Here is an 18201-nt window from a genome sequence, read left to right as displayed (position 1 = left end):
TTTTAACAATTTCTCATGCGTACCAACCCATAATGTTTTATTTCACCTAACTAACTAACTAATTCTATACTGACTAATGTATATGTGGACAAATGAACTGCTGCCATTTGTGATGTTCCCAGATCCCGATCTCTCTCTCTCTCTCTCTCTCATTTCTATTTGACTTTTGGAACTTTCTTCGATCCACCTCTTGTTCCTCCCACCTCCCCTACCCCTGGGTCAGCGTTGTATGGAGTGCAATTGACGCAATCATATTCTCCTATATATATATATATATATATATATATATATATATATATATATATATATATATATTTGTACCTTTGATGGATAATGTCACTACATTTTCAATAAGGGGCAATTGATCTCTTGCCTTTATTTAAATTCTCTTTAAAACACACTAAGTTTTACTTCTCTTCTTAAAATTATCAAATTATCTCATTTGAGTCATATGGAAATAGATCTCATTTTGGACTAGTAGGTGGTTTGTGTGATTACACTTTCATAAAAAAAATAAAAAATAAAATTACGATACATGGGTTTAGTCTCACATCGGGTGTGTGAATGTGATTAATCATTTGGGATTCCTGTGTGGTTTGTATGATTACATTTTGATAAAATTAAAAAAAAAGATTCATTTAATTTATATTCGATTTATGAAGTTAAATTTCCCCAAGGTTGGTATGAAAACTATCCCTCTATCCTTGTATCCTCCTATCATAGAGAACCCACCCATTGTAATACAACACCCCATCAGCCCCAATTCTCAATTCCTTGATCTTTGGCGATTTCAAATGCTGTAAAGACGACTGAGAGAAGGCAAGGAGGTAAATAATAGTTGAGAAAATGTTTTTTAGTGGGGATTGTAGGCCGCACCCAAACACAATGAGGAGCGAAGTGATCACCCTATCTCCATAAAAAAAACCAAAAAATTTGTCCCTCAAAATATCAGCGTAGGCTCTCATTAATTGTCGCACATGCGTGACCCCTACGCTCCCTCCCCCCAGAGAACGGTCTAGCTCCCATGTTCGTTTTCTTTTTGCAGATTTATAGTCAGTGACTTTGTTGGGTGAAGAGACTTGAAAACCTCTGTGTAACGCCACCCATCAAATGTATAAAGAAGAATATGATAGCGTCAGCAACTGTCAGCACAACGCAGCACAAGAGAGAGAGAGAGGGTACAACCGTAAATCCTCCATATTATGACAACTCTACTCTATCGATAATTTAGAGAAGTCAACTCTGCCGCCAATAAAAAATGAAAAGAAAGAGACATAGAAAGGTAAATAGATCAAGAGTATGAGAACCTTACAAATGGCAGCAGCTCATTTGTGCACATATACATTAGTGTAGTAGATAGTTGGTTAGTTAAGAAGTCGATGGTTTGAATATGTTGTCATTATATCCGGAAATTTAAGCAACCAAATGAATGACACTATAAGTCACTATTTTAGGAAAGGGAGAATGTTCTCTGTGTCGTAGCATTGGTTGTGTCTAGACACATGGGCCTGTCACTCAGGGAAGTAGGGTGGTTATTGCACCCACCCCCATGTGCCTGGGTGCTACCTACGCTACGACATAGAGAACAGCATCTCTTTAGGAAAATATTCCAATTTTTCATGAAGCTAGCAAAGAATGATGTTAAAAGTATTGAAATCCTAAAATATCACTTAAATCTCAATATTAAAATTGGTTTTACTGACGTGCCAGAAATGCTTTTGTTAAAATACATTCTAAATATGTTTATATTTCTAATTAAAAAATATTTATTATGCATTGTTACAAAAAAAAATTCACTCCTGCATCAATAAGAAAAAACTTTCGAATAAAATAATACTTTTACAAGAATAAAGTATTAACAAACACTACCATAAGGTCTAGTGTTTTAATTTTATTTTGCGAATATCTAAATGACATCTCTATAAGTGTCTTTAGTACTTTGACACTTTCCTTCTTTTAATTTTCTTTTGTCTTATTCTCAAAAGCTATTTATGTTATAGAGAAAGATTATTTGCATAAGAATTGACAAAATCTGGATTCGATGGCATATTTATTTACAAAGTGTTTTAAAATTAATATTATATTTATTGATATTATTTGACAAATATTTTTTAAAACTGTTTTATTGTCCAATATTTAAATAAGAATCTCAATACATTTTTTTTTTTTTTTTTTTTTTGTGGTAGAAAAAAGGCTATTCATTCATGCGCACCCAACGTTAAACAAAGAAAAACACAATACATAACACTGCTAGAAAGCATGATAAACACAAGGTATGGATAACTGGTATCCAAAACCAAGAAGTGAAAATTGGTCCGGTCTCACATGCAATTCCTGACTAGGGTTTGGTTCACACACACTACCTTAGAGATCAAGCTGTAAACACAGCAAAATTTAAGCATATGCACTAACGTGCCAATAAAGGGATCTTCATACATGCCGAAGAGGAACAATCCATATTGCCCACACGCGCCAGATACTGCCACAACCTACTTTCGAACAGACACGCCGAATAGGCAAGGGTCTGATAGATCAGCGAGTAAAACTTATATTGATGGCAAAAGGACCACCAAAGTGAAACATTAATTTATTCCCATGCCTTAAAGTCGTTTATGTGATATTGATTAATTGAGAGATTAATTCGTAATTACCCACTTCTTTGGAAGATATTAGTGTAAAATTATGTAAGATGCATATATTGATAACTTTTTTTAAGAGTGAACAAGAGATTCGGGTGGCAAAGTCAAAATGCCTCTATATGTCTATTATTTCCTTGTGGTGTATGTGATGCTAAGGCATTCAATACAATCCCCACAAAAGCTGATGAGATAGACACTACTTTCCACTACATTTGATAATTTGTATTAGGTAGCTCTACTAGCTAGCAACTGCAGCTACTACTACTTCTACTACAAGTAATCAAGTGGGATTACTACAACCAAGTGAAAATTTGGCATGTTGCATGCATGCTTCCTAAACGTTTACATTTTTAGGATATATTGATATATATGGACATGCCTACATCACATTACAATCCATGATCATCTTATACCAATATATATATATATATATATATGGACATGCCTACATCAGATTACAATCCATGATCATCTTATACCAATAATAATAATTTGAAAATATTATTTTTGGTCAATCTATTGTACACTTGTCTTCTTCTGGGAACACTACTCGATTGGACCTCTTCTGTCTAGCTAGTTTCTACTACCAATTCCAAATGTATTAGGGTATATTTAGGGGTGTAAATGAATAGCCGAAATCCGTTTCCGTATTCGTGTTCGTATCCGTTTAGCACTATCCGAATCCGTCCGAAAGCTAAACGGATGCGGATACGGATAGGTTATAGCTATCCGAAAAGCTATATTTAAATGTAGACTGATAAAAAATCCGATCCGTATCCGTATCCGTATCCTTTTAGCACTATCCAAATCCGCCCAATAGCTAATCGGATGCGGATACGGATATAGCACTATCCGAGCCAAATCCGACCCGTTTACAGCCCTAGGTATATTCTTCCATTAGTGCCTAGCCACAGGAAGGAGAGAGAGAGAGAGAGAGAGAGATGTGAATCTTTGATGTTGTGACCATTCTCCACTCTGTCGTCAATAAAAAAGGAAAAGATTTGTTGTCAAGTTGTGTGGCATGTGTCAATGCAGGGGTCAATGGGTTTGCATGCATGGACATCCAAGTGGAGAGGTGGGGTGGTCATTTCACTGTCCAATGTGAGAGGGCTCGAAGATGTTTTCGGGTAGCATTTTTAGCATTTTTTTCCTTAAAGAAAATAGAATGAGGAGAGACTCCGTGAGAGGACTCAGGACATGCTGCCGGGTAGCATTCTCCCCCCCCCCCCCCCACCAAGTTCAGATCGGCGACCCACATGGGAACGGGTGGAGACAGATCTGAGCCCTCTCACATTGGAAATGAGGAGAGACTGAGTGAGAGGACTCAGGACATGCTGCCGGGTAGCATTCTCCCCCCCCCCCCCCTCCAAGTTCAGATGTGAATCTTTGATGTTGTGACCACTCTTTACTCTGTCGTCAATAAAAAAGGAAAAGATTTGTTGTCAGGTTGTGTGGCCAGTGTCAATGCAAGGGTCAATGGGTTTGCATGCAATGGACATCCAAGTGGAGAGGTGGGGTGGTCATTTCACTGTCCAATGTGAGAGGGCTCGGAGATGTTTTCGGGTAGCATTTTTAGCATTTTTTTCCTTAAAGAAAATAGAATGAGGAGAGACTGCGTGAGAGGACTCAGGATATGCTGCCGGGTAGCATCTCCCCCCCCCCCCCCACCAAGTTTAGATCTGCTACCCACATGGGAACGGGTGGAAACAGATCTGAGCCCTCTCACATTGGAAATGAGGAGAGACTGCGTGAGAGGACTCAGGACATGCTGCCGGGTAGCATTCTCCCCCCCCCCCACCAAGGTCAGATGTGAATCTTTGATGTTATGACCACTCTCTACTTTGTCGTCAATAAAAAAGGAAAAGATTTGTTGTCAGGTTGTGTGGCCTGTGTCAATGCAGGGGTCAATGGGTTTGCATGCATGGACATCCAAGTGGGGAGGTGGGGTGGTCATTTTACTGTCCAATGTGAGAGGGCTCGGAGATGTTTTCGGGTAGCATTTTTAGCATTTTTTTCCTTAAAGAAAATAGAATGAGGAGAGACTGTGTGAGAGGACTCAGGACATGTTGCCGGGTAGCATTCTCCCCCCCCCCCCCCCCAAACCAAGTTCAGATCTGCTACCCACATGGGAACGGGTGGAGACAGATCTGAACCCTCCATGGGGGTGTGGGGCCCGCCTTTAAGGTGTGGGACCCTCGCCCCATGGAGGGGTCAGATTTGTCCCCACCCGTCCCCATGTGGGTAGCTGATTCGGATTCCCCCCCCCCCCACCCCCAAAAAAAAAAAAAAAAAAAAAAAAATCCAGAATGAGGAGAGAGAGAGGAGTCTAGGAGCCTCAAAAATGGCAACAGCTCATTTGTCCACATATACATTAGTGAATAGAAAGTTGGTTACATAGGTGACATAAATAATGGAGAAAAAGGCAACATAGAAAAATGAAGGAAAACGTACGTTGGTTTAGTTGTGAGGAATGTAGATGGATGTTGTGAACCATTTAGGATAGAAAATCATCTATTTATCTTGGAAAAAAAGGCTGCCATGCTGCGTAGCTTACCCTAGTGCCTCCCTATGTCTATCTCTCTCCTCCCCTCCTATGAAATGAAATATTGCTCCCTATTGTGGGAGGAGATCGAGAGATAGACACAATGACACGCTAACATATGCTACACAGCCTGGCAACATTTTTTCTCCCATTTATTTATAAGTTTGCTTGTTAGGCATGTAAACATATGTTATTAACCATTAACAATATGGATCACTTGAAGAGTCATTATATTAGAGTCAATGAACAACTAGGAATCTTCTTGATTGTAGTTGGAAAAAATGACATCAATATAACTTTGTTAGAAAAAAAAAAAAATTTCCTTGAGTAATTTGTAATTTTAGGAAAGTATTGAAAGCTTTCATGAAACTAGCAAAAGATCCTAATAAAGTATTGAAATACCTTTCATTAAGCTAGGACTGATTTAGAAGGAAATAAAAAAATTCTATTTAAATCTCAATGTATCGTTTAATTTCAAAATTTGATATTATTGAAATGCCAGAAGTTCTTCTGTTATAATTCCTTTTTCTCTTTTTGGTCTTCTATTAACAAAAATAAAAATAAAAATAAAAAATTCACTCTTATATCAACAAAAACAAACAAAAAAAATATTTTCAGAATAAAAAACACTTTCACAAGATAAAAGTATTATTAAATATGGTCATAGACTCAAGTGTTTTAATTTAATTTATTGAGGGGAGGGAGTGAGGGCCTTGGAAATGTTAGTGTTGCTATTTATCAAGGAAACAAAGGAGAATGAACACGGTTTTAGTGCACGGTGTTGGTCAACCTAGAAACCGATATGGTATTGAATCAGTATCGGCATTAATCCATCGTATACGACAAATTTTTCCTTGATTCTTATTTAAAAATGGATTTTTTGACCATTTTACCCTTTAATCAGATTGTATCATTGATATAGTATCGATATGATATTGGGATCGATCTCTTGCAAAACCAATACGTATTGCCTAATAGGGATGATACGATACCAATACCTCAAACCATGAATATGATAACGTCAGTAGTTCTCAATACAACGAGAGACAAAGAGTGAGAATCATCCACGGTATGATCTATCGAAAGTTTGGAAAGTCAATTTTTTTTCAGTCGATCAAGAAAAAAAAAAAAGGTTTTTTACAATTATCGCCCCAAAAACTTTGATATCTATACTATTACCTCCATGTTGCATACTAATAACTAACTGGCCCCCACCGTTACATTCTAGTAACGGAGAGGGTAAATCGTGAGAGTATGCCGTTATCACGAATTTTTTAGGATCAAAATGCCCTTTTGGGGTGGTAATTGTAAAATACCCCCCACCCCATCACCGTCCCTTCTCGTCCTCCTCCTTCTCCTTCTTCTCCTTCTTCTTCTTCCTTCCTCCTCTGCTTTGCTGGTGGTGAATCAAGGGTTTGACGGTTTTGTATTTGGTTTGGGATTGAAGACGAAGTTTGTGACTGTTTTTAGGAGATTTGTGGTTTGAATTTGGATTTTGGGCTGTGATTACTAAGAGGATTTGCTGTTTGTGGGTCTTGATGTTGATGGGAAGTTGTGTGATTTGAAGTTTCAAAAAGAAACGGAGGGTTGGAGGAGTTGTTGAGGTGGAAGAAAAATTCTCTTTTTCTCGTTCTGTTCTGGTATGAACTAGGGCAGCTGGAATTCGGCTTGGCGGGAATCTGTCCTGGCATTTGGATCATTTGATAGCAAATCTTGGCCGTAGGAGGATTATTTGGAGGTTTTTAGCTGTAATTGAAACTGAAATTTTAAAGCTTGGAGGTGGCTCAACCTTTCTGTGTTTGTAACATGGTCAAATTATTTTCAGGTGTTTGAACGGCAAATATATCCAGGCAGAATCTGGGTTTCAACTTCGGGAGCTTGTGGGTTACGACTCAGTAACCTTGAATTCAGAGAGGACATATCGGTTTTGGATTGTTCCTGTTAGTGAAATCCGTACAATAAATGTCTAAGCAAGCGAAATGGCCTTTTTTGATTGTTTTCAGGGTTTAGCACTGAAACTATTGGAAATTGTTATTTGGGCAGCTGTAAAATCAGCAGGTTTTGATAATTAAAGTAGAGGGTTTGAGGTATTTGAGGTGAAAATGGCAGGTGATTCAAACATGGGCATTCATCAGGGTGCGTTTATGGCTTCCATGTTGAATAGGCATACAATTTCATTTCAATCAAGTGCCTCAAGCAGTAACTCAGGGATGATTCCTTTGGGAAACTCTATTGGGATAAACGGTATGGTTCCATTGGGAAATTCTCTAGGGATGAACACTCCATCAGGGATGATACTTAATTCCAGATGCCCAGATGTTGGGTGGTGGAGCCAACGAAGTCAGCCATGGCTACACAAAGGGTGATGGTCTTGGTGCTGAGATCGTTGGTAGCTTCGTCCTAGTCTACACCGTCTTCTCTGCAACCGACGCCATGGAAGAAGAAGAAGGAGAAGAAGGAGGAGGAGGAAAAGGGAGGGTGATGGAGTGGGGTTTTTTTTATAATTACCACCCCAAAAGGGTATTTTGGTCCTAAAAAATCCATGATAATGGCACACTTTCACGCTTAACCCTCTCCATTACGGGAATGTAGGGGGCCAGTTAGTTATTAGTATATAACAGGGGAGGGTAGTAATTACTTGATAGTTTTTAGGGGGATTATAATAGATATCAAAGTTTTTGGGATGGTAATTATAAAAATCCCAAAAAAAAATAAAAATGAGAATAGAGAGAAGTAATTAAATAAAACAAGAATGTCTGAGAAGCTCACAAACGGCAGCATCTCATTTATCCACGTGTACATAAGTCAGTAGAGAGTTAGTTAATTAGGTGAAATTAAATTATGGCAATAAAAGTCAATTAAAATAGGGAGAAAAAAAGGGAAGGAAGACGTTGGAATTTTCGTCACCAATAAATAATCACCACCCAACGCATGAAAAGTGTGAGAAACCGCACACACACTCGATGAGGTTAGAGGTTAGAGGTTAGAAATTGATTAGATAGTTTTGGTGAGTGAAATGTAATGTGGCCGGTCACGGGTTTTGAACTCTTTTTATAAATTAGTATAAATAATTAATATTTGGGTTTATGCTTGCAAGCAACACATTGTGATTATTTGAATGCTTCTATTAATTAAGTCAGTCTATATCACAATTCACCTCCTCCTCCTCCTCCTTAGCAAAGGGAAAAGAAATGCAATACTCAAAAAATTCTCGAAAGGCCATGCCATGTCACTAAGATAAATACTTGTGTTTGATATGTATTCTAGGAATGTATATTAGGTTAATTTCGCATTTTTAGATGATAAAAAATTTATATTGAATTCATGTTCTTATTCATTTAGGAGAATTCTTATTTTCGATTCTAATTGAAAACTAATTGAATACAGATACAAAAAAAAATGTTATATTTATTTTGAATATAATCTCATTTCATCCCTAGAATCATCGTAAAAAAAAACAATAAAATTCTCAAGTGAAGTTTCTCACAAACAAACTACTACGATCTGAAGGCTATTTTTTTGTTTTATCCTTTTTAGTTAGATGGATCTAAAGATTTCAAATATGGGTATAACTAACAAACAAAGATATTCAAAGTAACAAAAAGTCCTGCCTTAGTTTAGTTAAACCGCATAAAACTTAGAATATCCCAACATTCATTGTATATATCCAATTCTAATCCCTACCCTTACCAAACAAACCTTAAATCAACATCTTCTCACTAATAATAATTTCATTTCCTCTCCTTCCCTTCCTTGAGCTTTGAGTGCGTGACTGAACAAAGGAAACAACTCATGTGTGTTCACACACTACACCCAAAATCTGTGGCATCTGCTCACGTGTCACTATGTGAGTCACTGAGTCCTATCATAGGAACTCCCAAGCAACCATCCCTAGTCGACTTACCTAACATGTCAGCATTTCCTCTTCTTTTAACACGTGTATCACCACCCTTTCTAATTAAACGAGCTGTAAGTTGTAACCCCCAACCCTAAAAGCTCTTAACAAAACATTAAACAAGAAGGTCATTTCACGCACGGTTATGTCAAAGTGCAGGGATGGTGTATATGGCGTGATGAGGTGAGGTGGCGTTCTTTCTTCTCAAAGTTTAATTACGTGAATGACTCACAGTTTTTTCAGATGGAATCCAATATATGGGAATGTTCGCAAACCCACCTCACTCCTCCACGCAGATATACCAAATAATTCAACATAGAAAGTTAGCAAACTTCCTCATATATAAGAAGACCTTCGTCCCAACCAACTCCACTGTCTAAACCCCAATTACCCAAATCCAGACTGTTTCCTCCTCTTCTCATCCAATCCATCATCCACCATGGGGTGGATCAGAGGCCGTACCCTCGGCCGTGGCTCTTCTGCCACCGTCTCCCTCGCTATGAATCGTCAGTCTGGTGAGGTTTTCGCCGTGAAGTCTGTAGAGCTCTCGAGATCGGAATTCTTACAAAGGGAACAGAGCATCCTTTCTCTGCTCAAGTGTCCTCGTATGGTTGGGTACCTTGGCTGCGACGTCACAAACGAGAATGGTCAGCTCTTCTACAATCTCTTCATGGAGTATGTCTCCGGTGGCACCCTCACTGACACAATTCGACACCAAGGTGGCATGCTCGACGAGTCTGCGATCCGGTCTCACACGCGAGCGATTCTAGAGGGGTTGGATTACCTGCACTCTCGTGGTCTCGTGCATTGTGACATTAAGGGTCGGAATATCTTGGTTGGACAAAATGGAACCAAAATTGCCGACTTGGGTTGCGCAAGGTGGGTTGGGGAGCAGCCTCCGGCGATGCCGATTGCAGGGACCCCTGTTTTCATGGCACCTGAAGTGGCTCGAGGTGATGAGCAAGGTTTTCCTGCCGACGTCTGGGCTCTTGGATGTACTGTAATTGAGATGGCAACAGGACGTCCTCCATGGCTGGATGTTTCAGACCCAGTCTCTGCGCTTCATCGGATTTCATTATCCTTTGATTTGCCGGATTTCCCAAGTTTCCTGTCAGAGGAAGGAAAGGATTTTTTGGGCAAGTGTCTTAGGAGAGATCCAAAGGAGCGATGGACAGTTCAGGAGCTTCTTAAGCATCCATTTCTGGAAGAGGGTAGCGGTGTACAATTGAAGTTGAAGCGAATTCAGAGGTCTACCTCTGCAACTTCTCCCATGAGCATACTCGATCAAGGCATCTGGGAATCATTGGAGGAATCCATGACAGAGACAGAAGCAGACATAGCAGTTCACATGCCCAACCAATTGGGATTGGGTTCTTCTTTAAATTCACCTTCAGAAAGAATAGGGCGGTTAATTGAATGCATCCCATCTTCTTCTCCAACCCCAAGGCTATCCGATTGGACAAGGGACGAAGATTGGGTCACAGTCAGAAGAACCAATCACGCAGAGGAACCCATAGAGACTAGTTGGTCGGCGTATACAGACTTGATTAGTGAAGAACAAGAGCTGAAGTTACTTGGAAGCAGCAGCAGCTCTGTGATTAATGAATATCCCATCCACTACTCTGTAAATAGTAGTAGCAGTCAGGGAAGCTTGTCTATATCCTGTAAATGTGGTAGAGATGTTGCTGTAATTTGCAATCTCAACTATGATGAGGTTCCATTACCAAACAAACTATGATGAGGTTCAAGGGGAAAAGAAATTTTTACTTTCATCAATTTCAATTCTTTGATAAAAAAAAACCCAAATACAAATATCATATTCTGATCATCTATACTTGACTTTAATCATGGTTATTCAGATCTAAAAGCTTTGAATTGAAGTGGAGACTTATTAAGATGTCAACCTTCTATTTCCATTGCGTGGAGGACTAGAGATTCGTGTGGCAAAATCAAAAAAATACTCAAATCCCATTGAAGAGACGGTCCAATGCCGACGGTACCAAGATGAAATTGTTACACTTGACCAACAGCTGCCTAATGCGGTTGGTGAATCGTTATGTACTTTATGCCCATGTTCACCAGAAAATCTTGAGTTCGAGTCTCCTAAGTTGGTATCTTCTCCTATCAATTTTCCCTAAAAAATAAATTATATATAAAAGTTTTTAATTCCAAAAAAAAAAAAAATGTTACACGTGTCTAAACCTAATGATGGACATCTGGTCGGATCTATCGAACTCTGGCGTGAACTGACTTTGGCCCAATCCATCCATCCGTACCTGCCCGTTGTTGTACTTGGAATCTGATTACTCCCACGAACGAAAGTGAAGAATGGAGTCCATAAACTCACTCAAAAGAATTTGAGAAAAACGCATGGTCCAGCCAGATCGATGTGGGGTTGGTGATAAAGGAGTATTCCACTAATAAAAGTTTCATTTGGTTGCTTAGATTATCTGATATACTGATTCTATGTATTCAAACCATCCACTTCTTAACTAACTACGTACCTATCTACCTACTAAGTAAGTAATGTACATGTGGACAAATGATTTGCTGCCATTTGTGAGGTTCCCAAACTTCTTATATACTCCTCCTCTTTACATCTCTCTTGTGCTGCGTTGTGTTGACAGTTGCTGACGCTGTCATATTCTCCTTTGTACCTTCAATGAGTGACGTTACACTGACGTTTTCATGTCACTTGCCCCAATTAAATCACTTGACAACAATTATCCCCTCAGTTTGGCTGCCAATTTCCTTAATTCCCTCTAATAGAGGGAGGTGGATCCCACCTCGGCAATGGATTTGGGCAGGGGCAGATACATTGAGGGGATAAAGATTCATGTTTGTACTTTGTACTTGTTGTTGCTGGAATCTGGTCCAGTGATGTGGAGACCTGTAATAGGTGAAGAATACAAGAAAAATCCAGAGTGAACTTTGAGGGAAACTCTCTAATGTTTAAGTCAAATCTATCCAACAAACAAGTTTATAAAAGGGATACGAAGAGAGGTAAGTGAGTCAGATTGTTAATGTCATATCTTGGTCCCTCCTTTACTATATAAATGAAAGACGGTTGTTGAGTCCTCTTGATGATTCACACCCTTCTTTGTACATGTGTTGCAGGTGCATGACAGAATGCTAAATTGGTTGCTGGAGACTGGAGTTAGTCGTAGTGAGGGGTTTGAGGTCATGATGCCCAAGGAACTGTCGCCTTAAGCCCTTAACCCCTTTGTTGACTGGACTTGGTTCACATGTCATTTGTCCGCCTGACATGTAATTTTATGTACATCAGTACCCATTTTGGTGTTTTAACCTATTCACTTTAACTAAATTCATCTACACACAAAGCCCCACAGCCAGCACCGATGGAAGAATATAGGGGCAATTGCTATAGTCAACTCCCCCTACACTTGGAGGCTGGCTCAAGTTCTCGGGTTCTTGGATTTCATCTTTACGACTCAAGCTGTACAAGAACCTGAGTTGCACATCTACACTGGACCCATAATTACTGATTCTCCTCGACTCTCAACTTTCTTTCTGATAACTTCTTATATTTAAATTTGGGAAAAAGATCTCTACTTGGTGGTGTTTCCTACGCCTTCTCACAAGGCACCGTGAGATGACACCTCTGCCCCTGGGTAGATACCCAAGCGTGCTCACCCATTGGCCCAGACGCTTATGTAGAGGCCATGCGACCAAGTAGAGATCTCTTGCCCAATAAATTTTTTATCTCTCCTCTCCTCATATTTTTAAGGGAGAAAGCTCTCTATCCGTGAGTGTGGCCTACGCCAGTACTCCCATGAGTCTATTTCTCTCCTCCCCATATGAAAAGACACCTCTACTCCCTTTGTTTTGAAGACGAGAGAGATAGACACATGGAAGTGTTGGTGTAGACCACACTCCCAAACTGCCCAGACAGAAAACTACTTCACATAGTTAAACTATCCTTGCTTTTCACATGTGGTTACCGGTTGTCATCATCTCTCTTGTTCTAGTTCTCATCATCCTCCTTGATGAATTGGGTGAAGGAAAACTTTCCACAAAAAAATATGGAATAGATTCTTGACAATATCACCCTTCAATTTGAATCCTCTACTGCCGAGCTACCCAGCAGGACCCTACTGCCAAGACATAGTAAGGCGAGGAATGACCGCTTTACCCCTGCCCAAGCGCCTTGCCCGAGTGGGGGTAAGGCGGTCATATACCGCCTTGTTGTGTCTTGGCAGTAGGGTCCTGTTGGGCAGCTCGACAATAGAGGATCTGCCTTCAATAGAATCCCTTCAATCTTCTTGGAGGTACTTATAGGTGGGCCCAATGTTCGGACACCAGAATTTGCGTTGCTAGGCTTGTGTTCTCCACGAATGTCTCAATAGTCAGTACAAATATCCTCTGCGGTGACACTGCCAAAAGGCTACGTTCCAGCCCGACTGGGCTGACATTACTATTCCTTCTCCCCGTAAATAAGAATCAGTTCGGCCGAAGAAAACCTTCATTCAATAATCAATACTATGACAGCAAATCAACAACAACAACTCAGCCTTATCCCAACTAAATGGGTTTGGCTACATGGATTATTTCAAGACAAAGTAAGAAATGAAGAATAAAAATGTAGAAATGAGATAAGAAAAGTGAGAAATGAAAAAATGGAAGTATGAGGAAAGATGATTGCTCAGGAAATCAGGAAAATCTCAGGTACATGGCGTCGACAACGTGGATCCTTGCCCTCCAATAGGCGCTATCTGAGGTCATACTTGAGTTGACATAAGCCCTAGGCTCTGCATGTCATTCTTCACAACATCACCTATGGTCATTTTAGGCCTGCCCCTACCTCTTTTAGCTCTTTCAAAAGGAATCAAATCACTCCTTACTAGGGCATCCCCAGGTTTCCGTTGCACGTGACCAAATCACCTTAGACGCTATTCTCGGAGCTTGTTGGTGATTGGGGCAACTCCACATCGACTTTAATGCGTTCATTCCTCATTTTATTCTTTTCTAGTTTTGTCACACATCCATCTTAGCATCATCCTGTGACAGCAAATACGTTGTTATAAATAACTAACAAAGATCATAGATGAGAAACACCCCCCAACAAAAGATAATAGAGAGCTCCACAAATTCACTACCAGTGTCACTAAAAATATTAAATAGCTCCAGAAATTCGCAAACACTGTCACAATTCCATTTGGCAAGCACTATCACTATTCACTTCGATATTCCAAGAATTTTTTATCAAAATATTTTCAATAATACACTTGCTTCTCTCTGTTCTTGGGCCCTAATATCATACCACTTTCCTCCTTATGATGGTATACAGATCCACACTCCTAAGAGATACATTGTTGGACCGATAAGTAGCTGAATAGTCATTAAAAATTTTAAAACCCTCCTCATGAACAATGTAAATGCATGCCAGTGAAACAATTTCTACAAGAGTGGCTTGACCAACCGAGTCAATTTGGCATCTTAACTCACCCCAATAGATCACAACTCCGATTCTACGGATTGACCGAGTGGATTGAGAGAATTAGCCAATCTACTCAGAGGAATTGTCCGAGTTGCTTCATCCAAAAGGTTAAAATGGCCATTTAACCACCACCTCTCCCCCTCCCCCTTCTCTCTCCTCTCTTCTTTTCTATGGGGCAGTCAGGAAGTCCAAACCAACCAGGTTTAAAATATGGTAATCAGATCAGTAGGATCAGAATCGGCCACGATCTCAATTCCCACCGGGATTTGAATCAATCTCTATACAGTTTTTCTAGGGTTCCATCCGTACCTAGCTGATTCCGGCAAATTTCAATCCGACTGGGAACCAGCTTTAAACACACAATCCTAGGCTCCAGTGATTGTCAGACTAATTAGAAACCAATTAAACAAACCAGGCTAACTACAAGATCTAAGAATCAGCCAATTGAGCTGCTTCATGGGTCTATGATGCATCTGCAAAGCCAACTCACAGATTGCCATAATCAAAGAGAATATGGTAGCGACCCATGACGATGTCTCCCAACATCCTAGATTTAAGTCACCATCCCCACTAGTACAATATGGAAAAGAAAATTATTCTTCACTGGATGTAATGCATTCAATTTAACCACTGGTTAAATATTGTAATATCAGCTACTACTTGCTGCCTGCAACTTATTCAGTTCAAACAATGCATGAACCATTCAAGTGAGAGAATTAAAGGGATGTGATTGAAGAGATAAAGTACCAGAGAGGACCTCATGGCACATCCAAAGCTGTAAATCCACTGATGCACTGGGCTGCAGCTCCCTCGCCAACTTTAAGGACGTACTGATAACCAAAAGTATGAAAATGTAAGCACCTAGACTTGAAGCTTTACATGCTATACATCACATGGAGGACATTACAATTAGATTTTATAACCAACATGATGACATTCTACTTGAAGCCACATTCGAACAAATTGAGATGGGAAGTTACTACCCAGTAAGCATAATCTCACATGCACAACCAAATACATTAGAATTTTTTCTCTCCTAGAGAGGAAAAAAGAAAATGAAAAGACAAATAGTCAATGTGCCACACCGCTATTTATTTAATTAGACACCATTCGAGATAACCTGAAAGGCAAACTTCATCCTCTCACCATGTCTTTCAACATAACAAAGTCCATAGACCCCACCAATAAAGAGGAAGCTTCTTTAAAAAGGAAAAAAAAAAAAAAAAACATCCCAATGCACGAGGCTCCAGCTACTGCAGGTTCTGGGAGGGGCAAATGTACGTACCCTTACCCCCTGCTTCGCCGGAGAGGCTGTTTCCATGTTACCAACCTGCAACCAATAGGTTGCAATAGCGCAACTTAACCATTGCACCCAGGCTTCTTTAGTTCAAATATATATGTCATTGTGCCACGATGGGTATAATTTATGTTTCACCTTTTAATGGTTTAATGGAGACATTATTAATCCTCCCCCTCCCCCACCCCCAAAAAAAAAAAATAAAAACAAAAATAAAAACAAAAAACAAATCCTCGAAACTATTAAACATGAGATGGCACAGAAACAGGGTCATTCAGGGCATCAGCCTAGGGTAAATAATTATTGCAATAATTCCATTAAATTGACACTAATATATCTACATTCCTTATAGATAAATTCAAAACAATTCAAAACTGCCAGATCATCTTAACTGGCTACTTGAAAATATTTTTTTAAAGGTACACAAATCAACTGACATAACAATAAAGTAAACACTCTGAATATTGCTGTACCTAGTCTCGAGTCAGTTTGAATGCTTTGTAACCAATGGTAAGAGAAACAGGAGGCATCGAAGAAAGTTTATCACAATCAACAGCTGATTCACCCATTGGACTAGGCAATCGATCACAAAGCTGCAATTACAGCAGATGGCATTAGCCAATCTCCAACTTAACATATAAGAAACAAGAGTAAAATGCACCACTACTTCACCTCATTGAGGTAATTCAATATGCAATAATGTGTTTTATTCAGCTTAAGGTGATTCCGGATCCAAACAACAGCCATTTCACAGGCAATGCACATGGCATCCTGCAAAATACCAGATAGCTTGCCACCATTATTCTCATCAACAATGCTCTCAACGCCACCACTGTAACACAACATCCATAATTCGAGCTGAGTCATGGACAAAATTATGGTAGAAACAAGTAGATGGACCCCTTGGAAGCCTAAAAAGATTAAGTTCATGCCTGCAGTTAGCACACACACATAAAAAGATATAATATAAGGGAAAAGGCTGAGCACACCGCCAGGATACCCAGCATGTGTCATCCTCTCTCCTCCCCCTTTGGAAAAGACCCCTTTTCCCTCCTGTGATTGGTGGGATCTTTATCACCTCCAGTTTGCTGACCGGCCCAGTCCCCAGTTCCACTAACAAAGGGGGGCTGAAATGACCTCTCTACCCATGCCCAAACACCCTGCCCGGGTGGGGTCCACCATCCCCCTATTAGAGGAACTGGGGAACTGGGCCGGTCAGCAAACTGGAGGTGATAATTTTCCGTGATTGGTGTATGCCTCTAGCTTACCGAAAGTGGCGGCATGCCCAACCCTCTCCCATATTCTACTCGACTTCCAAAAATTACAGAATTTCTGTCAAACTTAGCTCAAACTTGGAAAATAATAAACCAAAACCGAATATTTTCAACATAGAGTGGAAGTACATCAAACACTTATACCAAACTTCACGTCATCACAACCTCAAGCATAACACTAACCAGTAATCCTCTTTTCTTGTTTCACTAGAATTTGACAAGTGCAGTACACCACGCATTAAAGATGGCACCAAACATATAAGTTGATTTGTTTACCTTGACAATAACCAGCAAGGCCCTATCCTATTGATGAATGCTATAAAACTCAAGTTAAAATCCAACAAAAATCAATCAAAATGGTTTGCCAACAGATCAAACACAACATGATCCTTTAATGGTATAAAATAACAAAAGGCCCCAACATATAACTGTACTATTATATGTGCAATAGATGATTCAAGTAAAGCAATGTATGTCGGTGTACTACTCAGTCAAGTGAAGTCAAATTCTTCTCTCATGAGAATTTGACAAGTACAGTTCCCCATGAATTCAGGATAGCACCAAACACATTGGTGGGGTTTGTTTACCTCGTCACCAACCAAGATGGCACAATCATATTGGCTGATGACAGAAAAGTCAAGATGCAATCCAACAAAATAAAAAGGTTTGACAACAGAACAATACATAAGCAAGATCCTTTTATGGTACAAAATAACAGAAAGACCTCAACAAATAAGCGTGTTATTATATACACAATAAAGTTTAGAACATAGTTGTCACGGCGTCACGGCGATCCAAGTCGGTGGAGGGGCGTCACGTCGATATATCGACATGGCGAGCATGTCGACCATGTTTTATTTTTTATTTTCTCTATTTTTAATGTGTTAATAGATGTATACTCAAGCCATGTTTTATTTTTTCTCTATTGTTTCTCAAGTTTTAAGAAGAAAATTCAGAAATCGAAGAAGAAATCGAAGAGGGAAAGAAGAAATCGAAAGAAATCGAAGAGGGAAAGAAGACAGGAAGAAGAAATCGAAGAAGAAATCGAAAGAAATTGAAGAGGGAAAGAAGAAATCGAAGAGGGAAGAAGAAATCG

General features: G+C 39.6%; 2 protein-coding genes across 5 annotated transcripts in view; one reads left to right on the top strand and one right to left on the bottom strand.

The window, feature by feature from the left end:
* The first annotated feature begins 9473 nt into the window (after positions 1 to 9473).
* On the top strand, positions 9474 to 10814 carry LOC122640284 (mitogen-activated protein kinase kinase kinase 18-like). Its single transcript, XM_043833435.1, has one exon. It carries the CDS (start codon positions 9516 to 9518, stop codon positions 10812 to 10814), a length of 1299 nt encoding a protein of 432 aa, XP_043689370.1. The 5' UTR covers positions 9474 to 9515.
* A 4254-nt stretch (positions 10815 to 15068) lies between these two features.
* The window catches only part of LOC122639723 (aspartic proteinase), an 83048-nt gene continuing 79915 nt past the window's right edge, over positions 15069 to 18201 (bottom strand). The window contains exons 12-13 of one of the 4 annotated variants that reach the window (XM_043832654.1): positions 15282 to 15364; positions 15069 to 15081 (exon numbers count right to left, since the gene is read on the bottom strand). In XM_043832654.1, coding sequence (XP_043688589.1) covers positions 15293 to 15364 — 72 coding nt within the window. In that variant the 3' untranslated portion in view covers positions 15069 to 15081; positions 15282 to 15292. Of the gene's footprint in view, positions 15082 to 15281; positions 15370 to 16304; positions 16425 to 18201 lie in introns of those variants that run through there. The other 3 variants (XM_043832652.1, XM_043832653.1, XM_043832655.1) reach the window with 3 other exon arrangements.

Source organism: Telopea speciosissima, chromosome 9 (assembly GCF_018873765.1).
Source record: "Telopea speciosissima isolate NSW1024214 ecotype Mountain lineage chromosome 9, Tspe_v1, whole genome shotgun sequence".
In the NCBI taxonomy this organism is placed as follows: Eukaryota; Viridiplantae; Streptophyta; class Magnoliopsida; order Proteales; family Proteaceae; genus Telopea; species Telopea speciosissima.
The sequence above is the reverse complement of the archived record's forward strand: the minus strand, read 5'-3'. Positions and strand labels throughout refer to the sequence as shown.

What these genes read in the sequence shown, in the direction of transcription:
- LOC122640284 (XM_043833435.1), top strand. Translation starts at nt 9,516, where the DNA reads ATGGGGTGGATCAGAGGCCGTACCCTCGGCCGTGGCTCTTCTGCCACC.